The 23770-nt window shown below is 40.9% G+C and overlaps 1 protein-coding gene across 1 annotated transcript in view; it reads left to right on the forward strand.

Moving 5' to 3' along the window:
* WDR64 (WD repeat domain 64) overlaps positions 1-23770 on the forward strand; it is a 167709-nt gene that overhangs the window by 135423 nt on the left and 8516 nt on the right. Inside the window, exons 22-26 of the mRNA XM_060242140.1 lie at positions 2250-2311; positions 2767-2876; positions 6474-6662; positions 8542-8641; positions 12682-12762. Coding sequence (XP_060098123.1) covers positions 2250-2311; positions 2767-2876; positions 6474-6662; positions 8542-8641; positions 12682-12762 — 542 coding nt within the window. The remainder of the gene's footprint in view (positions 1-2249; positions 2312-2766; positions 2877-6473; positions 6663-8541; positions 8642-12681; positions 12763-23770) is intronic.

Here is a 23770-nt window from a genome sequence, read left to right on the forward strand (position 1 = left end):
CTTTTTCCAATGCTATAATATCCTTTTTGAGGTGCGGTGACCAGAATTGTACACAGTACTCCAAATGAGAATGCACCATCGATTTATACAGGGGAATTATGATACTGGCTAATTTGTTTTCAATTCCCTTCCTAATAATTCCCAGCATGGTGTTGGCCTTTTTTATTGCAATCGCACACTGTCTTGACTTGTTCAGTGAGTTATCTACGACGACCCCAAGATCTCTCTCTTGGTCAGTCTCTGCCAGTTCACAACTCATCAACTTGTATTTGTAGCTGGGATTCTTGGCCCCAATGTGCATTACTTTGCACTTGGCCACATTGAACCTCACCTGCCACGCTGACGCCCACTCACCCAGCCTCAGCAGATCCCTTTGGAGTGCCTCACAATCCTCTCTGGTTCTCACCACCCTGAACAATTCAGTGTCATCTGCAAACTTGGCCACTTCACTGCTTACTCCCAACTCCAGATCATTAATGAACAAGTTAAAAAGCATGGGACCCACTACTGAGCCCTGCAGCACCCCACTGCTTACCATCTTCCACTATGAAGACTGCCCATTTATAATCACTCTCTGCTTCCTATTAATTAGCCAGGTTTTGATCCATAAGAGGACGTGTCCTTTTACTCCATGACTCTTGAGCTCTCTAAGGAGCCTTTGATGAGGAACTTTATCAAAAACTTTCTGGAAGTCAAGGTAAACAACATCTATTGGGTCCCCTTTGTCCACATGCTTGTTCACCCCCTCAAAGGACTGTAACAATTAGTGAGGCAAGATCTTCCCTTACAGAACCCACGCTGAGTCTTCCTCAATAACTTGTGTTCATCAATGTGCCTTCTCATTCTGTCTCTGATAATGGTTTCTAACAACTTTCCCAGTATTGAAGTCAGACTGACTGGCCTGTAATTTCCCTGATCTCCTCTGGAACCCTTTTTAAAGATGGGGGTGATATTTGCTACCTTCCAGTCCTCAGGAACAAAGGCAGATTTCAATGAAAGATTACATATTTTTGTCAGGAGATCCACAGTTTCAACTTTGAGTTCTTTCAGAACTCTTGGATGTATGCCATCCGGACCTGGTGTCTTATTAGTTTTTAATTTGTCAATCAGTTGTAGAACCTCCTCTCTTGTCACCTCAATCTGACTCAGGTCTTTCAACACCCCTTCCAAAATTAGGGGTTCTGGAGTGGGCAAACACTTCTCATCTTCCACAGTGATGATGGAGGCAAAAATGCATTCAGCTTCTCAGCCATTTCCCTATCCTCCTTCAGTAATCCTTTGACCCCTTGGTCATCCAAGGGCCCCACTGCCTCCCTGGCTGGTTTCCTGCTTCTAATATATTTGAAGAAATTTTTATTGTTGGTCTTTATGTTTTTTGCAATATGCTCCTCATAGTCCCTTTTTGCCTGCCTGATCAGTCTTGCATTTGATTTTCCACAGCCTGTGTTCCCTTTTATTAATCTCACTTGGACTAGCTTTCCACCCTTAAAGGAGTCCTTGTTACCTTTTACAGTTTTCATTACTTTGTTAACCATGCAGGCCTTCTCTTATACCTGTTTGTGCCTTTCCTAACTTGTGGTATATATTTTATTTGAGCTTCTAGGATTGTAGTTTTAAATAGCCTCCAAGCTTCCCCAAGGGTTTTGACTGTATTTACCTTTCCTTTCAGTTTCCTCTTCACATGCCTCCTCATCTCAGAGAATTTGCCCTTTTTAAAGTTAAACGTGGTTGTGCTGGTCTTTTGGGGCAACTTTCTATTTATACAAATGGTGAAATAAATAACGTTATGGTTACTGCTCTCAAGCGGTGCAATCACTTTTACATCTCTCACCAAGGCTTGGGCATTAGTTAGGACCAAATCCAGGATCGCCCCACCCCTGGTAGGTTCTGTGACCATCTGCTCCATAGCACAATGATTGAGAGCATCTAGAAACTCAATATCTTTCTCTTGACCTGAACACATATTGACCCAATCATTCTGCAGGTAGTGAGTCACCATCCCTCCCCTATCCTGGGCACCTTGAAGACCAATCAAGTTTTATTCAGTATATGTTTTATAAATAAAACTTTGTGGGTCATAAGGGTGCTACCGGACTCCTACTTTGTTCTATTCTATGTTATAAGGGTGTTGTATGAACTAACCCAACCACCATCTTGGCCTTATTTACAGAATTTATGAGTGACATGATTATCATGGGCTAGTTTTGTGATGTGAAAATACTATTTCAGTGGCGTTTTTCTCTTAACAGAGGGGCATGTAATACGATGGAACATTGGTTCATTCTTAGAAGACCCATTGGATACCAACAAGGTGAGAAAATGGGAAAGTGATCATAAGGGCAATTTTAAGAAATCGCGTATTAGAAATTTTCACCCAGCAGCTCAGCTTATTGTCCACCACCAGTCATGAGCAGGGAGCTGAGCCCTCCCAGTGGGCTGTTCAATTGCTCATGAGGGGCACAACCCTATTTGGTGGGTCACTTTTCACATGTAGTGCCCCCACACACACCACTTTGCAACTATATGCAATTTTTCAGCCTGGGTCTCATGCACTACCTTTCTAAGAGGATAGATTCAATTGCAAATGCTGCTGGCAAAGTTACCCCATCCACTAGGTGAGCAATTACATGTTAATTGGGTAGCGTAGCTGTGTTAAGTTGACCCACCACACCTAATCATGGGCTATGTTTAGGTGTTAGTTTCCTGCTGTCCATCAAGGAAACCAAAATGCCCTGACACATATTAATGGCTTTTCCCTCCCTGTAGCATGTGAAACAACAACTTTGCTGGCGAGCTCATTCCACCAAAATAATCAGCTTGTTCTATGATGAAGAAAGGGGGTTAGTAGTGACTGCCTCTACTGATGCTTCTGTAAGGTTAGTAATAGCCAACACTCAGCATTGATTTGGAATTTACGTAGCTGTAAACATAGCCTCAGAGTTACCATTGGTTTGATGATGCCATGCCACAGTTTTGTGTGTCACCATAAAGCCTGCAAAATAGGCTAGGTTAAGCTTGAGAATGGCTTTGTATATGCTATTGGGGAGAAATTTACACCAGGTCCTTCTGCTTGCCCTTATATTTGCATAGAAGAAGGCCCACTGTTTATTCAGCTTGAGTGCCCTAGACTGCACCCTCAACGTATTCATGTGGACACTAGTTAATGTTGCCTGCAATGCAAGGGAAAGAACTACTGTGAGTATCAGGAAAACTTATCAGACTCTGGAAGAATTCATGCTAAAGCAACGGTGGGGATAGAGAAGCTAGTTGTTCATGAGGGTCTGTGGCTGAGGCAGAGCATCTTCTTGGCATGAGGAAGGTCCCAAGTTCAATCCCCAGTAACTCCAGTTAAAAGGTCCAGGTCATGCGATAGCCTGAGACCTTGGAGAGCTGTTGCCGGTCTGAATAGACAATACTGACCTTAATGGACCAATGGTCTGATTCAGTATACCACTTCATATGTTCACAAGTATTGAATAATCATTTTCTAAAAGCAAGGAGGCACCACAGGTTGAAAAAATATGTTCAGCACAGCTCCAATAATAGTGTCTACAAACTCTTAATTCATCCTGGGATGGATATAAGAGAAGACTAAAACCATGGTTCAGTTGAGCTGTGCTCAAAACAAACAACCCAAAACCTATTGCAACTTAAACCATTGCTTAACTTTCATGTCCCGTCTTTTAGTTTGACATTAGGCTTGTGTCTATACAAAAATTCAGGTGGTGCAGTTTTCCCCAGCACAAACCGAATGATTTTCTGTCTGATGCATCCTGAAGGAACACTAAAGCACAGCAATAAGTGACTAGCTCAAAGCCACTCAGTGAATCCATGCCAGGGAATCCTTTACAGAGCTCAACTCAGCTCTCTTCCCCACTCCACAGACATAACACACATGTACTTATAAGTGTTATTGGTCCCATCTTACAAATGCTATTGGTTCCATCTTGCTCAAGCAACACTAAAAGTCAGGGATAAGTGTGATTAAGAACTTCTTGACAGATCAGAGCTATAATATAGTGGGTTCAGTGCAAGAAGAAGACACTGAAATAGTGATCATAGCTCTTTATTAAGTATAGCATGGTACTGACTGAACTCAAAGACTGCTGAACTGGACCAACGGTGCCAACTATATACACTTCAAGGTTCCCACACTAGGATGCCATTAGATCATTCAAACCAGCAGGGGGCTCATGATTGGAGCAGGGCAGCAGGGATTTGGATCCTACTGCCCATTGTTCCTGAGTCCCCAAGCTCAGTCCTCAAGGCTCCAATGAGCCAGGCAGGAACACTACTAATAACATACACATTAGTCCACATACACAACAAATGCCAACTCACTGCATGTTAGAATCAGACTTATTGTATAGATGATCAGTGAGGCTAGGGAATCCTTAAACTCTGAAGTACAAGCAGAAGTACCAAGAACAACCATGGATTTTGCTATTCCAAAAGACTCAATAGTCAGGAAAAAAATAATTTAACTCAAGTACTAGCATTTGTTTTTGCACAGCAACATAATATGTTAAATATGTTATAAAGCATAATATGTTTTAACTTTTTGGCATTTTCAGCACTGATCTCATACAACTGTCATTCTGTCTGTGAGTAATCCTGTCAAATTAGGGATGCAAAGGAAGAAGTGCCTTGATTAATTTCTGCCTGGACATTCATTACAATTGTGGCTATGGTGGTGGAGCATGGTGCCTTTCATATAATTTCTTTGACTTTCTGAAAAGGGAAACGAAATAGCTGGCATCCAAGAAAAAGCTCCATGTTCAGTTGTGTTCTCTCTCTCAATTACAGGATTTAAGGGGATAGAGCAGGGAATGCTTTGAAGAGAAAGGAAAACTTGGGTGAAGAGGACCCTCAGTGGGGGTTAATTCCTTGCCCCTACATCACTAGGGTTTCCCCTCAAAGCAGTCTTCAGTGAAGGCTTCAAAAATGTTTTGTTTAAAAATGTTTGCTTTTTCCTTTGTAACCATTGCACATGAAACCCCACAACACCACAATCCAAAAGAGAGGGGGGTATTTTGCTTACTCCATTGAATGTGAGATAAGTTTGTTTAAGTAATATAATGAAGGTTTGTAGGGGTTATTGTTGTGTTTTGTGGTGACTTCAAACCACAGGACCAAAGGGGAGGGGAGTAAAAAAATAACCTTATAAAACTATTTTTACTCCAACAAACCTTTTCCAATATGTTCTTTTCTCTCTCTCTCTCTCTGCCTAGATCTCCCTCCCCAAAATAACCAGTTTTGCTGCTACTATCACTGTCACTTGTTTCTCCATTCAGCTCAGCAGACATCACCTTATTTTTTTTGAGCATGCTGGGGAAAACTTTCAAAATACACTACTCTTCATGAGCACAAATACTCATAACTTATCTTGCTCTACAAAGTTAAAATGACATGACAGGGTTTTAATAATGTTAATAAAAAGAAGAAAAGTAGGATCATTTCTGAAGTTTTCAAATAATTAAAGCTGAATATGGGACATATTGAAAGGTAAAATATTACCACAAAAATTTTAAAAAATGAAACTACTGTATCTCCTTCATTTCACAGTGGGTCTGAAAGTACTTTCTCCCTTTCTCACAATACAAGAACTCGTGGGCATTCGATGAAATTGCTGAGCAGACAGGTTAAAACGGATAAAAGGAAGTACTTCTTCACCCAAAGGGTGATTAACATGTGGAATTCATTGCCACAAGAGGTGGTGGTGGCCACAAGCATAGCCACCTTCAAGAGGGGTTTAGATAAAAATATGGAGCAGAGGTCCATCAGTGGCTATTAGCCACAGTGTGTGTGTGTATGTGTGTGTATATATATACATATATAAATTTTTTTGCCACTGTGTGACAGAGTGTTGGACTGGATGGGCCACTGGCTTGATCTAACATGGCTTCTCTTATGTTCTTATGTTAAATTTGGTTATCTTAAACCTGTCACCAAGTAAGCTAACTATGCCATATTTCAAACAGATGGGACATAATGTCTGGATTCCATGAGGATTAGTATATTCAGGAATTTTAATGTTAAGACAATCGTATGTGGTTAGCTTGTTTGGCTTATTTGGTTGGCATAACTGTGTTTGTTAATTTAATCCCAGTTTTCAGCCAAGTATTGGCTGCTGAAGTAGCTCACAGGAATCAACACTGGATACAAATGCCAAGTTTCTACACAGAATATGATTCAGGAAGGGGATTCTATCTGACCTGGATTCAAATGAGTTGGAGAGGTGCCTGACTTCTTCCCGGCTTCCCTACAATGGCTTCACTGATGGCTCCTGGAAGCTGGAGGAGATGGTCTCCTGGATTTTGATTCAGGCACAAAGGAGGGATTCCCTGTGCACCTGATATCATTGATAACAGTTGGAAGGTGGAAGAGCATGGCATAATTAGGCTTTATTACTTCTTTTTTGTTAAAAAATGATTTTAACATTTTTCCTTGGGCTTTCCCTAAAATTTATGTAGGCTCTGGCATGGACCCAGTGGACACTACATTGGCTATTTTGGGCAGCGACGATTGTTTGAACTCTCTGAATCCACAGATATAATTTTGCCTTGTGATGTGAATGACCTACCCTTCACAATAAAAGAAGACAACAAGTATATGGAAAAAAAGCAAAAGTTCGAATATCCTCTAGTGCTTGATAGGGAAAAGTAAGTCTGCATGTATATTGTTCTGTGTGTGCTTGCAGAGTCATACAGTCCTGGAGCTATTTAGTACACTGCCAAGGTGCAAAATTCAAAAGACCACCAAAGAATTGAGACTTCATCTGCTTTTTAAATCAGAAATATAATAAGCTTCCTTTCCATGCAGAGTAATTATGTCAGTCCATTGGAAGAGTGGAATTTTTGCTGATTCCCCCTCTCTCTGTAAACAACATGCCAATCCTATTTATATTTCTTTATATTTATAGCCTGTTTTCTCACTGAAATTTAAGGTGGATCACAGGTGGATAAAGCAACATATTCAGACAACATAAAACATCCAGAAAACAATGTAATTGGACATGATTACAAAAGTTAGGAAAATAATGCAAAAAGGGAAAGGTATCTGATGTGCACATTTCATTTGTAAAAATGTCCTTCTGAATAATTCTGTTTTAAATAATATGTGAAATGAGAGAAGGGTGAGAGTCTTTCTAATGGCTTCCTGAGGCTGGCTGTTCCAAAAAGTGAGAGCCACAACAGAGAATGCACATGTACGAGTAGCCATCAATCTTGCACATATGCAAGGTGGCATTTTCATTTTGCTCAGATGAATGATGCTGGCATGATGGAGCATAGGAAGAGAGGCAGTCCTGCAGATATATGGGTCCAACGCCATGAAGAACTTTTGAGGTAATAACCAGAACCTTGAACTGATTGGTAGCCAATACAGTGATTGCAGAATGAGTGCAACATGCATAATCCACCTAGCTCCTGTGAGTAACTGAACTGCAACATTCTTTACCACCTTAAGCTTCTGAATTCACTTTAAGGAGAGGCCTATGGTAAATTGTGATACAGTAGTCTAGCCTTGAGGTCACTGTGGTATAGATCCACATGTTCAGATTAGCTGGGTCAACATAGGGAGCCATCCTCCAGGCTACATGAAGATGGTTGTGTGCTGCTGAATTAACCTGCTTCTTCAGCAATAGTGTTGGGGGTTAATCCTAGGTCTCCTAACACAGTTAGCAAGGGGCAGCTGAACTTCAAGAAATGTGGAAAGCTCAGTGTCCTTCAAGATGTCAGCCTTCCAAACCAGCATTATCCATCTTGTTATGTTATGGTTTCGACTAGTTCAACATTAACCATATAATCACAATAGCCAGGCAGTCGTCCAAGCCCTCTACCACATCATCAGTTGATTTAGATAAAGAAATACAGCAGTTAAGAAATGAACTTTAATTCAGACAGTCCCCTAGTTCAACACTGCCCCAAAGTCACTGAGTGACTTTACAGCAAACCACTCTCAGCCTTGGACTCTCATCTGCTGTCTGGGGATAATGCTGGCCCGTCTTGCAGGGACTGTTGTAAGAAGTACAAAATAATGTATGTGAACAACTTGGAATACTGAATGGATTATGTAAAATGCTAATTATAATGGCTCAGAATCCATATCACTGAGTTCAGTGGGCCCTACAAGCATCCATAGCAATGCAGCCCTTAATTCCTTTAAACTGACACAGTTGAATGTCATTATATTTCTTATCATTTTGGTGTTATTCATAATATATAAAAGGTAATAAAGGTAGTCCCCTGTGCAAGCACTAGTCGTTTCTGACTTTGGAGTGATATCGCATTACGACATTTTCACGGGAGACTTTTTACGGGGTGGTTTGCCATTGCCTTCCCCAGTCATCTATACTTTCCCCCCAGCAAGCTGGGTACTCATTTTACAGACCTCGGAAGGATGGAAGGTTGAGTCAACCTTGAGCCAGCTACCTGAACCCAGCTTATAATATATACAGTGATATAAATCTGCATGTTTGGTAAACAAAATATGGTTTTCCCTGATTTCTCCTACTGTTACCCTGCCCCCCCCCCCCAACAGGTGGAAGTCATTGACTAGAAGCGCTTTAACTTTCAAAAAGCCTGGAGTTCTGGAAGTGGAACAGGATTTCAAGTTTTTCAAAGCTCTGGCTTCTCCTAAGGTATGATGGCCTAACTGCCACTTCAGGTCTCTTTTTCTAAATTTTGCTGACATAGTGAAGAGAAAAAAGTACTTGCACACATGCCAATAAAAGCATCATTGGCACTAGGGTTGCCAGGTCCAATTCAAGAAATATCGGGCGAGTTTGGAAGTGGAGCCAGGAGCAAGATCATCACAAGTACAGCTGAACTCCCAGGGGAGTTCTGGCCATCACATTTAAAAGGACTGCACACTGTTTAAATGCCTTCCCTTCATTGGAAATAATGAAGAAGGATAGGGGCACCTTCTTTTGGGGCTCATAGAATTGGAATCCCTGGTCCAATCTTTTTGAAACTTGGAGGGTATTTTGAGGAGAGGCACTGGACGCTATGCTGAAAATTTGGTGCCTCTACCTCAAAAAAGAGGGGGGGGGGCCTCAGAGCCCTAGATACCCACAGATCAATTCTCCATTATACCATGTGGGAATTGGCCTCCATAGGGAATAACGGTGTGCCCAACAGACGTTTCCCTCTCCCCCCCACACACACTTTCTGATGACCCTGAAACAGGGGGAGGGCCTCCAAACCAGGGATCCCCTGCCCCTCCCTGGGGATTGAACAACCCACAAAGAGCAACATGGATAATGGAGCAGGGAATTAAGGTGAAACACCTCCGCGAAAACCAGCCTCTATGTTAATATACAAACAATGTGTTTTAAACAGATTCCAAACTATTAAAAATATATATTACAGAATTATTCATACATATTACAACAAATAAATATAGAGAACATATACCCTCACCCATGTCATTCAAAGACAAACCAATGTCTGTAAACTTCCAGTAGCTGGGTGTAGGTAGAAATTCAAGTGATGTAGTCTTGTTCGAAGAACAATGCTTCCAGAGGTTTATGTTCCAGTAGAATAATTTCCAATAGAGAACAAGGCTCCAAAAAACTCTTCTTCTGTACAGCAAGGCATAGAAAATGAAACGCGACATTGTAGTACTTTGATCCCACGTTTCTCATTCGCTTCTACGAGCTGTCACAAAATATTAGCTCATCCTACTGCTGCTTCTTCCGATAATCTTTATTTGGTATGGTCAATTTCTGCCATGATCAAGTTCTGCACCCACAAAAGAAGGGTTTGGCCATCATGTGGGATCACTTACTACTCAGGTTGGTGGGGCTCCCTACCTGCTGCTAGGTTTTGTGCAGGGGGAGTACTGCCAAGTGGTGGCGCAAACAAACTAGTGCACTGCTACCACCTTCACCCCCTCCCCTGGCAGCTGCCTTGGACAGCCCCCAACACGCCTACCTGCCTGGTACATGGGGTCTATGTGCCTCTGGAGGACCGCTGCTTGCCCCCCTGACTGCTGGGTTTAGGAGCAGGAGACACCATGTCAATGTGGCTTGTTGCCACTGTTGTTGGCCAAGGGGGGAAATGGGGATTGGGGAAGGAGTGCCTTGCACATCTCTTCATGTGTGGCTGCCTCTTGGAATCCCAGTGGACAAGCTGGTATACCTGTGGGGGCTAAAAACTGGGAGAGGTCAGCCAGAGACTTGCTCTCCCTGTGATGTATTCCCCGCAAGTGCTTGCCCTTTCAATGTTTTGCCTGCCACCAAGGTATGTGTGCACTTAAAGTAAGTGTCCAACACAGGCAAGGGCAAAGTAATGCACACTGGAACCAAAAATTCTGTCTATAAATATACATTGATGGGGTCTGAACTGGTGATAACTAACCAGGAGAGAGAGAGAGAGAGAGAGAGAAGGGGATTGAAAACAAATCAGCCAGTATCATAATGCCTCTGTATAAGCTGTTGGTGTAGTCTCATTTGGAATGCTGTATACAGTTCTGGTTACTGCCCCTCAGTACAGATACTATAGCACTGGAAAAGGTGTAAAAAAGGGCAAGTAAACTTGTTGTATATATGATCTGAAATGTGTATCTTTTATGGTGTTCTTGCCTGGCTTATTGGAGCCTGTAGGACTGAACTTGGGGACTCAGAAATGATGGACAATAGGATCCAAATCCCTGCTGTCCTGCTCCAATCTCGGGCCCCTGCTGGTTTGAATGGTCCAATAGCATGCTAGCATGGGAACGCTGAATGTATATATAGTTGGCTCTGTTGGTCCAGTAGCCAGTCTTAGAGCACAGCCCTATACTATGCTGTGATAATAAAAAGAGCTATGATCACTACCACCTCGCCTCTTCATTGCATTGAACCCACTATATTATAAAACTGATTACAGGGATGAAACACCTGCCCTATGAAGAAAGGTTAATGAGGTTAGAGCTTTTTAGCTTGGAGAAATGATGATTAAGGGGTTACATGATAGAGGTTTACAAAATTATGCATGGTATAGAGAAGATAGAGAAAGAAGTACTTTCCTTCCTTTCTCACAATACAATATGGGCACTCCATGAAATTAATGAGCAGTAGGCTTAGAACAAAAAAAGGAAGTACTTCTTCACCCAAATAATAGTTAACATGTGAAATTCACTGCTGCAAGTAGTACAAGCATGGACAGCTTTAAGAGGGGATTAGATAAACATACGTAGCAGAAGTCCATTAGTAGCTCTTAGTCACAAGGTATAGATGGAACACTATGTCTGGGACAGGGAAGCTCTGTGTTCTTGGTGTTTGGAGGGCAATGATGGTAGTGCTTCTGGAGTCTGACCCCACTGGTGGACCTCCTAATGGCACCTGGTGTTTGGCCACTGTGTGATACAGAGTGTTGGACTGGATGGGCCATTGACCTGATCCAACATGGCTTCTCTTATGTTATTATGTCAACATGGCAGAAAGTTGTCAGACAGCATTGTGTGTCAAGAATGATATTTCTGGTGTTGATTTAGTATGCATTTGGTGTTCATACCCCCCCTCCCTCTCTCTCTTAACTATTCCCCTTTTCTGAAAAAAGATTTCTCTTCAAAGCTTCCCCCACCTGGGGACTCTCAAGGATGCAGGATACGCAAGTAATCTCCATACTGTAAATTAGATGTACCTCCCCCGAGTTCCATTACATATCAGCAAACCAGGAATGTGTGGGAACCGAGAGATGTTGTAGTATCCAAATGGCTAGTTGATAGTATGCTTTGAACCTTCTATGCAATTGCAATTCACATCTGTATGTTTTGTTTTGAAGCTATCTGAACTTTGTCTTTGAAGTAGCCTTTAAGATGCCATGCTATGTAACTTACTGTATCACTTCCAAGGTATCGTTCCTTGGCCAAGTTTTGGATTATCAATAAAGCAAGTCTTTGATTTAAACAATAGCTTGATTATTCAAAATACCAATGCTTGACATTCTGTGCCATTTGCCCGACATCTGGAGTTGTGGGGTAACCTCCTGGAACTATTTGTAGGCTGTGATTGGAAAGGCTGTGATTGGGTGCTGAGGAAGGGTGGGGCTGGTGTGGTGGGTGTGTTGATTGGGTGCATATTGGTTGGTATCCTAGCTGCTTGGGTTCCTGAGGCCATGGCTGCAGCTGTGGGGGGAGTGAATTAGGAGTTACCATGGCTGCCAATGGGCTGTGCTGGTGTTTTTGGTGGTGCAATTTTGCATCTGTTCTGGGGGATATTTCCATGCTAAAACCATTTTGGGAGTCACCTAACTAGTGCCACGTCCCCTGGAATGCCCACATTTATGTTGGTGCAGAAGTTCATGCCTTCACTTCACTGGCATGCAGCTGTGATATAGCTGCACCAATGGAAGTGTGCCCTGCACCAGTGTAAATGCCTCTGACTCTGAGTTACGTCTGTGTGGGGGAGTCAACTGGCTCCCTGTGTTGACTGCACACAACCTCCCTCTTAGGATTGCACTGTGAATTTAAAGTAAGCAAGATTCCCTTTTGTTTTTGAGCAACCACATAGCTCAGGTTTGAAGGATGTAAAAGCATTATTGCCTCCAACTGTTGTGCTTACGGATGTACATTTGGGTTCAAATAACCATATGAAAATCAATATTGCTCATAAACAGTTATGTAAATGCTATAGTTGCCTTGTTTCTTTTCCTGGACCTGAAAATACAATAACAATGTTTTTTTTCTATCTTACAGATTCACAAATATCCTCTGGAAAGTTTTAAGTCTGGAAACAAAGATATTGGTATTGTGTTTGGGTCAATACCTATATATAGGGTGAGTTCAAAGTAAATAAATGGGACCATCATGAAGAAACATTAAAAATAAGCAGTTTGGAAAACCATTGTCAGATTCTGACTTGCCCCATTTGCTTCTTAATGTGGTAATATTTCTAACATACCTTGAATGTTGCTTAAATTCCCCTTCTTAATATATCAACCTTTTTGTAATATTCATCTTCCTCCTCTCTCACTTGTGACAGTCAGTAATATCAGACCCATTGTAAGTCACTGGGCATAACATACGGACTTAACCCATCTGTGCTCAGCATAATACTCAAGTTGTCTCTACAAAAAATACTGAGCAAGATTTAAAGGTAGTTTGCCTCCTTGGAATACACGATTCCTTCCATTGTTTGCCCTGAGGAGAATTGATTTTGCATTCCATCCTATTCTACATTGTCTTCTTCCATTACATCTTTTCATTTCATTTCTCTTTTACACCTTGCCTCCTCTTTTTTTTTTTAATATGTATATTTTTATTATTAATACATTATCCGTTTCTCTACATGGTTTCTGGTATCCATTTTACATTTACCCCCAACCCACCCCCCTTAGTCTATGCATCCTTTTCTTCTTCCAGCCAGGGACAAAGGACTCGAAGCTTCCACTGAATGTCCACTCTCCTTTCTTCCTTCGCCCATTTCAGATACGTCAGCCACTTTTCTTTAATTCTTGATCTTTTTTCTTCCCATGATTCTTCTTGCACCATTATAGCGGCTATATCTGACTGGACAAAATCAAAGAGGTAGTTATGCCAAGTACTTTCCTTCCATTTACTTTTGTCCTTCCATCCTGCCGCTATTACCGCTTTACCCGCTGATATCATTGCTTTTAGTAAATGTTGGTTGTTTTTCCCTGTTTTTTCATTCCCTAATAAACTCATCTGCATTAGTTCAAAGTTAATTCTCGGCTCTACCTGAAAGAATTTCTTTATCATTCCCACTACCATATCCCATAGTTTCTTGGCCTCAGGACACTCCCACCACATGTGGGAATACCATCCCTTTTCTTTCTTACAGTGCCAACACTTAGGACTCAACCCAGGAAACATATTGGCTAAAGTAGCCGGAGTTCTATACCATTTGGTGAAAAATTTCAATTCCATTTCTCTAACCTTATGTATCTTAACTTTTTTTAAACCTTCCATTATCTTCTCCCCTGTTCGTTTCGTTATTTGGCCTTCTAAACTCCATGACCGTTGAAGGTAGCTTATTCTCCTTCATTACCTAAATTTATGCTCCTGTATAGGATGCCTGCTAATCCTTTTTTTGTTTTACCCATTAATTTATAAAACTTTTCCATAGGTTCTTCTTCATTTAAGTTACTCTTTTCCACTTCCTTTTTAACCTTAGTATACAATCCTGTGGCCTTAAGCCAGTATTGTATTCCTACGACTTCTTGAAATTCATGTAATGGTTTTAACTTATCTAGTATTAACAAATCTTCTACCCTTCTAAATCCTTTAGCCTTAAGTAGTTCGCTCCACCTATGCTCCTTGTCTCCTTCCATCAACACTTCGAATGGCGTCCATCTAGATACCCGATTCAGCCATTTTGGTTGCCATTTCTTCCAAACATTTAGCCCATTTTTCCTTGGTCCCACGTTTAAATTAAGTTCCTTCACCCCCATGTTCGTAAAGATGCCATGTTTTCCTACCCCATTATTAGCTTCATTCTCAAACATTATCCATTTCTGGTCCCCTTCCTTCTCTATTTCTAATAATGCTTTAAGCTGAAATGCTTCATAATAATTGACTATATCTGGGACTCCCCATCCAAGTTCTGATTTATGATTGTATGCCAATTTTTTTGGAAATCTAAGTTTCCTACTACCAAATATCCATTCCCTTATTTTAGTGTTCCAGTTAGTCATTTTTTGCTTATCTAACTCCAGTGGTATCGTTTGAAAAAGGTACGACAACCTTGGCATCCAAAACATCGATACACTCTTTATTCTAGTGGTCAGGCTCATCGTCCTTTTCCCCCACTGCTGCATATCCCTCTCTATTTTCTCCCAGATTTTATTATAATTTCCCTCCACTATCCTGTTAATATTTTTATAAATTTCTATCCCTAGATATTTAAATTTCTTAACTCCCATCCCCATATTAGTTATCCTATTAATCTCTTTCCTTTCTTCCAAACCAACATTAAAGTACATTATTTCAGACTTTCCCATATTTATCCTTAAGCCTGATACTGCTTCAAAATCTTCTAAAATAATTTTCGTTTCCCTAATGGCTTCTTTCGGGTTAGATATTGTCATGATTATGTCATCTGCAAATAAATTGATTTTTATTTCCTCCTTTCCTATTCTACAGCCTTCTATTCTCCCTGAATTCCTAATCCTTTCTGCTAGTTGCTCTATCGCCATTATAAACAGGGATGGGGAAAGTGGACACCCCTGCCTCACACCTCTCTCAATTGGGAGCTGATCCGTATGTTCGTTGTTTACTCTTACCACTGCTGACCCCTCCCTATAGACCTCTTGAATGGCTTTTAAGAATAGTGGGCCAATCCCACACTTCTTCATTATGGACCATAAGAATTCATGGGACAGCGTGTCAAATGCCTTGTATACATCTAATTTAAGTAAAGCAAGTTGCCCAGAACGTTTATGGTACAACACATTAAATATATTCCTTATAGGATGTGCAATACTCCTATTCTTTACAAAGCCATATTGATCCTCTTTTATTATATGAGGTAATATGTTCCTTAACCTATTTGCTAAAACTTTAGCGAAAATTTTGTAGTCCTGGTTAAGTAAACTTATTGGTCTATATGAACCCACTTCCCGAGGATCCTTCTGGGGTTTTAATATTACGGTTATTTCAGCCATTCTCCAAGAGTCGGGAGCTTTCCCTCCCTTCAATATAGCATTAAACACTTGTTGTAATTCGGGGATCAGTAACTCCTTCATCTCCTTATAAAAATCCACAGTAAAGCCGTCAGGCCCTGGGGATTTACCCACTTTTAAATTGTTCACAACTTCCTCTATTTCTTGAACTGTTATTTCCTTCTCCAAACTCTCTCTATCTGTATCTCCCAACACTTCTCCACTTTCTTCAATATGTTCTGTTATATCCCTCCTAGCGTATAACTCTTTGTAGAATTCTTGAAACACTTGCCTAATTTCTCTCGGGTTCTGCGTGACCTTTCCTTGTCTCTTAATACTTTCCACCTTTTGCTTTTCTTTCCTAGTCTTGAGATAATTAGCCAATCTCCTAACGGAGTTTATTGAATCTCTTTGAAACTCATTTCTTACCATGGTTTGTTTTTTCCATAATGCCCTCGAATCCATAAAGTCCAATTGTTTCCTAATTTCATCGATCTTTTTTTTCCTATCAGGGCAGAATCTAATACCTTGACTGCTCTGCAGTGCGCCTGAAGTTTCTGTGTCTTGTTAGCATACCATTCTTTTTTTATTTCTTTCTCCTTCATCATACAATGACCTCTTAACACTGCTTTTGCTGCTTCCCACAAGATATTTGTGGCCACTGTTCCCTTATTTTCTCTAAAATATTGTTTTACTTGATTTTCCATATATTGTCTATTTTCTTTTTTTAATAAGACCATACTGTTAAATCTCCAAGTCCTTCTAATTTGTTCGTTTTTTATCACCAGTTCTATATTTAGTGGAGCATGATCTGAGATCCATATTGGATGGGTTGTTACTTTCCTCAACTCCCAATTATTTGATTTTTTAAGAAATATATAATCTATACAAGAAGCTGTCTTGTGTCTACTTGATAAATGTGTCGGCTTTGGAACCAAGCCTAAGACCTCATGTGCTTCTACCAAATTCCTTTTCCACCTGGCCTCCTTCTCCTTGGTCATATCTATGTTAAAGTCTCCTGCTATAATAACTTCTCCCTCTGAGAATTTCTGAACCTTTTGCATAACTTTATTCAAAAATCTCCTCTGTCCTGTATTTGGGGCATATATATTTATAAGCGTTATTACTCTATTTTGAAACCTACCTTTGATAAACAAATATCTCCCTTCCCTATCACTAATGAGATCTAGTATCCTAATATCGATCCTTGTGTGGACTAAAATTGCAACTCCTCTCGTCTTAGTTCTACTTCTTGCTTCAGCCAATACTTTCCATCCTGGGTGTATAATCAACGGTTTAATATCATCCTTTGCCTTATGTGTTTCCTGTAAATACACGATATCTATATTGTGTTGTTTTGCCATTCTTGTTAATATATCTTTTCAGGTCTGAACTTAGTCCGTTGACATTCAGTGAGAGCATTTTCAAAGTTTTAGCCATAATCATTCACCTCCCTTCCCTTCCCTGGCTGGATAACAAAGTCTATTCTGCCTCTCCCCTTTCTCCCTTCCCCCCTCCCACACCCTTTCCTCCCACTCTTCCACATCATCCCCCCTCCCCTCTTCTGGTATAGGGCTCGCTTTTGGGTTGATCTCTCGACCCTCCCTATACCTTCGGGTGGGCACACCTCCCCCACCTCCTGGATCTTTTATTATTTCCTTCCTTCACTTAAGACCGTGATATTCCCTCCCTCTTATTTGTGGGGTACTTCCCTTTTTTTTTTTGGAGTTCCTCCTTTTCCTTGAACATCTTATAGTCTCGTCCTCTGTCGTTTCTCCTGACGTGTAGAAGGCCCCTCCTCTGGTTCGTCGACATTAAGCTCTTCCTCTGGTTGAGTTCCTGTTTCTCCTGGGTCCAGACCCATCTTCTCCAAGAGTTTCCTTGCTTCAGCTGGGTTCCTTGCTGTGAGTCTTTTGCCTTCTTTGTAGATCACAATAGTGGCTGGGTAAGCCCATGTAAACAATATCTTGTTCTGAAAGAGTTTATCTGCAAATGGCTTCATTTGTCTTTTTTCTTCCAGTGTTTCACTGCAAAAGTCTTGTCTCACATATACCCTTTTCCCTTTAAATTCCAGCGCCCTCTTCTTCTTCAAAGCCAAAAAGACTTGCTGCTGCACTTTTTCTCTTGTAAATTTGACTATCACTGGTCTCGGAGATCCTCCTGACCTTCTAGACCTAAGCCTATGGACTCTCTCGACCTGGTCAGCATTAATCATAACACCTGTTTGCTGTTCTGAGAGCCAATTTATTATCCCGTCTTCCAAGTGTCGTGAGTCAATGTCTTCTGAAATACCATGAATGATAAGGTTTGCCCTTCTTGCTCTGTCAGAGAGGCTTTTAATCTGCTCCTTTAAATAAACTATCTCCTTCCGATTTGTTGACGCTGCCTTATCATCCTTGTTGGCCAGCTGCCTAATATCTTGCAGATCCTTGTTTATCTGGCTAACTTCATTATTAATTTTAGCAACAGTCTCCTCTGTTTTGTTCTGAGACTGCATCATTAAAGCTTGAAACTGTGCTATCTGTTCGGAAAGCTGTTTCACTGTAGTGGCAGCCATTTTAACGGTGCTAATCACTGCCTCCGGTTCTTATCTGTTTTCCAAAATACTCCCTTTTTCTCAGTGCTAGCTGTCTTCTGAGCACGCCTTTAACTTCTTTGACTCTCTAGCTTCACTGCCAAATATTATGACCCCAAAACTTCAATATTTACTTATCTTTCGGTCCTAATCTCTTTTCTTGTCCGGAGAGGGGCGAGCCGAGGCTGTTTCTCTTCAGAGCATGCGCATTTCCACCCTACACCTTGCCTCCTCAAAAGAGCAGGTTCTGTCATTGAAGTCTTAACATGTAAAACGAGAAATTGCTCATTAAAATTTCATATTTGTCATGAACACAGTGGATTTTAAACAAGCCTGTTGCTCTCTCAGCCTCAGTTGTGCAATACAGAGACAATATAGATTGCAATTTTGGTGTAACGGTCACCAAGAAATTATACTTGAAGCACTTTGAATGCTAAAAAAGTACCATTTAAATATTATTTATTATTATTAAGAAGTAGGAGATCTGCAAGGGCTTGCAGGGGTGTCCAGAGATGGCAGAACCACCCCTGTAGTCACCTGCTTCAGAGAAGACTCCAGCAGGGGACAGCATTGCTGAGGCAGGCAGTCTAAAACAAGGCTGTGGGGGGAGGGCAAGGGTGACGTTATGCCCTGAAATGCACCGGCAGCAGCCTCAGAGCCTAGCAGGCCCAGCAAAGACCTCAGATAGGAGGTGAGGCTCAGGCAGCAGGCTGCAGAAGGAAACAGGATAGGGGAGGATGCCAACAGCAACTGGGGCCTCCTGGAGCCTGTGCAGGCAGGTAAAGCAGCCTCTTGAAACCTCAGGAAAAGCAGGGCAGGAGAAGGGACATCCCAGCCAAGGAAACCAGTGGCCCAGATTCCCTCCAGTCACCATGGGCCTCAGGCAAGGGGGAGATGGACTGGAGAAATCTCATTTTCCCCTCCCGCACTGTCTCTTCATTCCCTTCCCTGAAAGCTCCCATAGCTTCTCCTTTTTCCCTACTTCCATCTCTCTATCCCATCCACCACCCAACTAATCTTCATTTATCCCTCCATCCCAATCTTTAGCTTTTCCTCTTTCCCTTCCACTGGCAGACTGTACATGGGGAAACTGGTATAGTTGTCCAGTGCTAGCCAACAAGCCAGGCCCAGATGGGCACTTCATTTTCACTGTATCTCCTTCCCACACTATTTTCTCCTTCCCTCCTCCTGGCAACCCCATGTTGTCACCTTTCCCTGACCCCTTCTCTCCTCACCAACCTAACTTTATCTCTTCCCCATCCTGGTCACATTTATTATTCATGTATACTCTGCCTTTCTTTACAGTGGGGACTGAAAGCAGCTTACATCATTGTCTTCTCCTCTATTTTATCCTCCCAACAAGTTCAGCTGAGAATGTGTAACTGGCTCAAGATCATTTAGTGAGCTTCCATGGCAGAATGGAGATTTAAACCCGGATTTCTAAAATCCTAATTTGAGATGGTGGTGTGTAATAATAATAATAATGATGATGATGATGATGGTTTCCCCCCCGATTTGGGTCTATTGGACCTGAAAAATATCACTATTGCATTGTGATTCAGGTAAATATTTGGGAAACCTGAATTTATTCAGCTCCATTATGCCATATGGGGACCATCCTCATATAATATAATGATGTTTAGAAGGCATGAGTTCACTCGCTGAGTCACATTGTGGCAGTGGCATGACTCTGCAAGTTCAGAAGTTTACCTTCTGAGTTCATGTGCCAAGTTGCACCACCATGATGGCACAACTCTGTGAGTTCAGAAGCAGAGCAATTCAGTGAATTCACTTAATGAGTTGCTCCACCACAGCAGTGTGACTGTGTGAGTTTAGAAAAAATTTCAAGTCATGATGTGGCATGACTCAGCCAGTGAAATCAGAAAGCATTTAAAGAAACTGCATTCTCTTTAAATGCCTTCTAGCTGCGCCCAAATAAAAGCCAAATACTATCAGCTTTTATTCAGATATGGCTATTTTGGTAGCTGAATCAGATTCTCTAATCTGATTTGGCTGAACAAATACTCCCCAAATACTGATAAGGTATTTTCCAGGTATTTATTGGACTCGGTATATACCAAGTGCACATCCTTAGTCTGAAATTCTAACTACTATACCATTTCATGGGGTAGTTGCTGTTGAACAGTAGTGAGCAGCCAGATCTGGGTGAGTCATGCAGGCATCAAGTTGCCTAGTGGGAGCTGCTCAATCTGGCCCCAAACAGTCTTCCCTTAAAGGTCAAAACAGCCCTGTCCCCTCCTCTGCCTTTTACAGATAGAAACCAAGGCTGGCAATACTTTTGTGGTTGCCTAGCTATGGTCACTCAGAGGATTTATTTCTTAAAGCTACTGGTACTACTTTTTTTTAAGTGTTTAGGTTTAGATTTCATATTTTTCTGCAACCTCGGGGCAGCATATTGTGCCTTCTCATATTTATAGTGAGACCATTGATTCTTCTAACCTGTCATATTGCTGTTTCTTCCTGCCCAATCCAGTCATTCCAGTCAGTCCAAGTTCCCATCAGGGCTGGATTAACAATTAGGCCAAGTAGGCACCAGCCTATGGGCCCCCATGCCTTTAGGGGTCCTGGACCAGCTCCCCCCACTCTTTTCCCCCTGCTTACAGGCCTCCCAGCATGTACTCACAGCCAGCAACTGAGTTGCTCTTTGCCTGACTTGTCTGGTGCAGCTGCTGCTGGTATAGTCACCAAGAATAGATAACTTGTTTTGCCCTTCATGAGGTCTAGGGAAACAGTGGGTGGGGAAGGCAGATGGTCCAACCAACAACTTCGCAATCTTTGCAGAGCCAGGGACTAGAGTCCACTGCCCCATTTACTTGCTGGTCTAGATTTGTAAGTGGTAGTTTCATATGAACAAGAAAAAGGAACTGCAAAAATATTTGCATCTAAAAAAAAAGAATTTGTAAAGTGCTCATGCTACCTAGCTGTTTGATACTGTCAGTTAGCCAAAAACTGTTCCTGTTTTTGATGGAATACTACAAAATCTCATCATTTTTACCCCACCTCTCCAAGTTGCTCAGGGTGATGTGCTCTCCTCTCCTCCATGTTAGCCTCATAATGACCTTGTGGTATGGAGGGGCAGTGGGACTGACCAAGTAAGCCCAATGGTAGGGACTTGAACCTGATTTCCTGGTTCTAGTCTAAGCCTTACCTCTTCACCCTAAACATCTTCAAATAGCATTGCCTGGAGAGGATTTTCTTGTTGCTACACCCTGATTTGCATCATACTATAGTTGAATGATGGATAAGTGCAAAAAATGAGGAAGGCTTTAGGAAACACGAACCTGATGCCTTCCAATACCTATGATATACTTGGAGTATATATATTACTTTGTGTGAAAACAACTACTTCTTCTAGAACAGAAGTTTGTATCAGAGTTTTATTCCATTGATGTTCTTGATGCTCCAGAGACTATCACCATTTCAACTTTAAGTTCATTTTGCAGTTATATAGGAGTTTTCTGTATTAATTTCATTAAAAGATACCCAAGAATTTAATGAATTGTCTCTAAGCAAGGACAGCCAACATTCTTCTGTTTCCAGATACTTAGTATCAGGAATTCTGCATCAAGCTTTTATCTAGAGAAGCAATAAAAACTGCACAAGATGTTTAGTTTGTATTCCCCATCATACTACTATAAATCAGGAGAATATCAGTTAAATGGGAAATTTTCAAAAAAACAAAACACCAGTGTAAACTGAAACCATTTCACTGGTTGTAGTTAGTATCCAACATTTTAAAAATGTTCTTATTATAAAAGAGGTTCTGAGTTGATATCAAATGAGTAATTGAAAAAGACTCTTCTCTCACTGAAAAAAACCTGTTGTAATATGATAGAACGGATTGTCAGTCATTTGGCTGGCAGTATATTGAGGACTGAAAATGTATAACCATTTATTTTATTTTTATTTATTTATTTTTGCTGGCTTGTATTCCACCCTTTCCCACGAGTGAGCTCAAGGTGGATAACAACATAAATTAAGTCACAATGAAAACTTAAAGATTAAAATCACATAATTATACAATAAAACCATAAAAACAATAATGTACAATTTCAGCAAATTCAATTGGGCACATTCTGTAGGTCAATGTAACTATGGCCCATACAATACAACAGTAAGATGGTGATGACTTCCAGAGTTGGAAGATGGCAAATTGACCTTCTTTTAGGAGGAGCAGACCAGAGCCTTAGTTTTGGGCATAAAAGGCAATTCCAACGCCTGCTGCTTACATTTTCCAGTAAGGAAACTGTCTAAGACATGCTTGAAGAATTTTGAGGGGACTTACTTTGGCTGACGAGGGATCCCAGCAGGGTTCCTTTTCGGCTTTGAAGAGTCCCCAATGAAGAATTGCATTCCATAGTCTACAAAGGATCTCCGGAGTCATTAAATTGACATAAATTCACCAGGACTCCAACTTTCTATGGATTACAATAACATCTGAAGGTGAAGTGAACGGTATGAAAAAGAATGGACTTTTGTTAAGGTAAAAGATCTTTATCTATCACTCCGGGACTAAAATAAGACTTTTAAAATAAAAGATTTAAGAGCTGGAACTAACTGTAAGAGCATAAAGTCAAGAAGAAGTTGAAGGGGGTAAAACTGGAGTTTTTGGAGTTAAACATAAGCAGAAAAGTGCAGAAAAATAACTGATGTTTGAAATACCTGTGGCTTTGAACCCCCCACCCCCGACATAACAGAGTTGCTGATTCTCAAGACAACACAGGAAGTGACATTTTATAACTATCGTGGGATTATCAACCATTGAGAATGAGACTTCATGGCCAGAGAGTCAGGAAATAAACATTGAAAGAGGAGAATTTTTTAAGCATCCGGGTCTTCTCTAGAGCCAGAAATCATAGAAAAACATTGGCGGCCATTAAAGAAGGGTAAAAAGTTTTACATTTTTAAAACTGAACGGGACTTTAAAAAATTATAAAACCGACATGAATCATCCCCAAAAAGGTAAAACAAGCTGGACTATATGTTTGAAATTAAATTATAAGGGCTATTGGAAAAAGAAAAACTTTTTTTAAAAGGGGCTTGGAAAAATCGCAGCCGCCATTTTGGAAAAATTAAGAACTTTAAAAATTAATATCTTGAACTAGGGAGCTCAGAGGATGGTGATTTTGGGTTTGTTGGAAAGGGCATGCTCTAATCTACTGAACTCTGTCATCAGATTGCTAATTGGTGAAGTCAACCCAAGAACCCATTATATGCAATGGGAGGACAGTGATGTCTGACCAGAAATTGGGACCAAGGCTAACACGTCTGAGAGCAACCTCTTTGGGTGAAGAATTTTTCTCATTAGCTAAAGAAAAAAAAGGGAGTGGTTTTTTATATCAAAAAAGAATTGGAGCCTAAGCTGATTTTTAAAGTCAGTAAAGGCAGATTTGTTGCAGTGGAGGTGCTGATGAATGAGAAAAAAATATTGTTACTGGGACTATATGCTCCAAATGGGGCAAAAGATGTTTTTTTAAAGACATTATGCAACAATTAGATCAAGTGACATATGATCAAATAATGCTAATGGGAGATTTTAATGGAACTATTAAGAATTCTTTGGACAGAT

This window comes from Heteronotia binoei, chromosome 1, assembly GCF_032191835.1.
Source record: "Heteronotia binoei isolate CCM8104 ecotype False Entrance Well chromosome 1, APGP_CSIRO_Hbin_v1, whole genome shotgun sequence".
Classification (NCBI taxonomy): domain Eukaryota; kingdom Metazoa; phylum Chordata; class Lepidosauria; order Squamata; family Gekkonidae; genus Heteronotia; species Heteronotia binoei.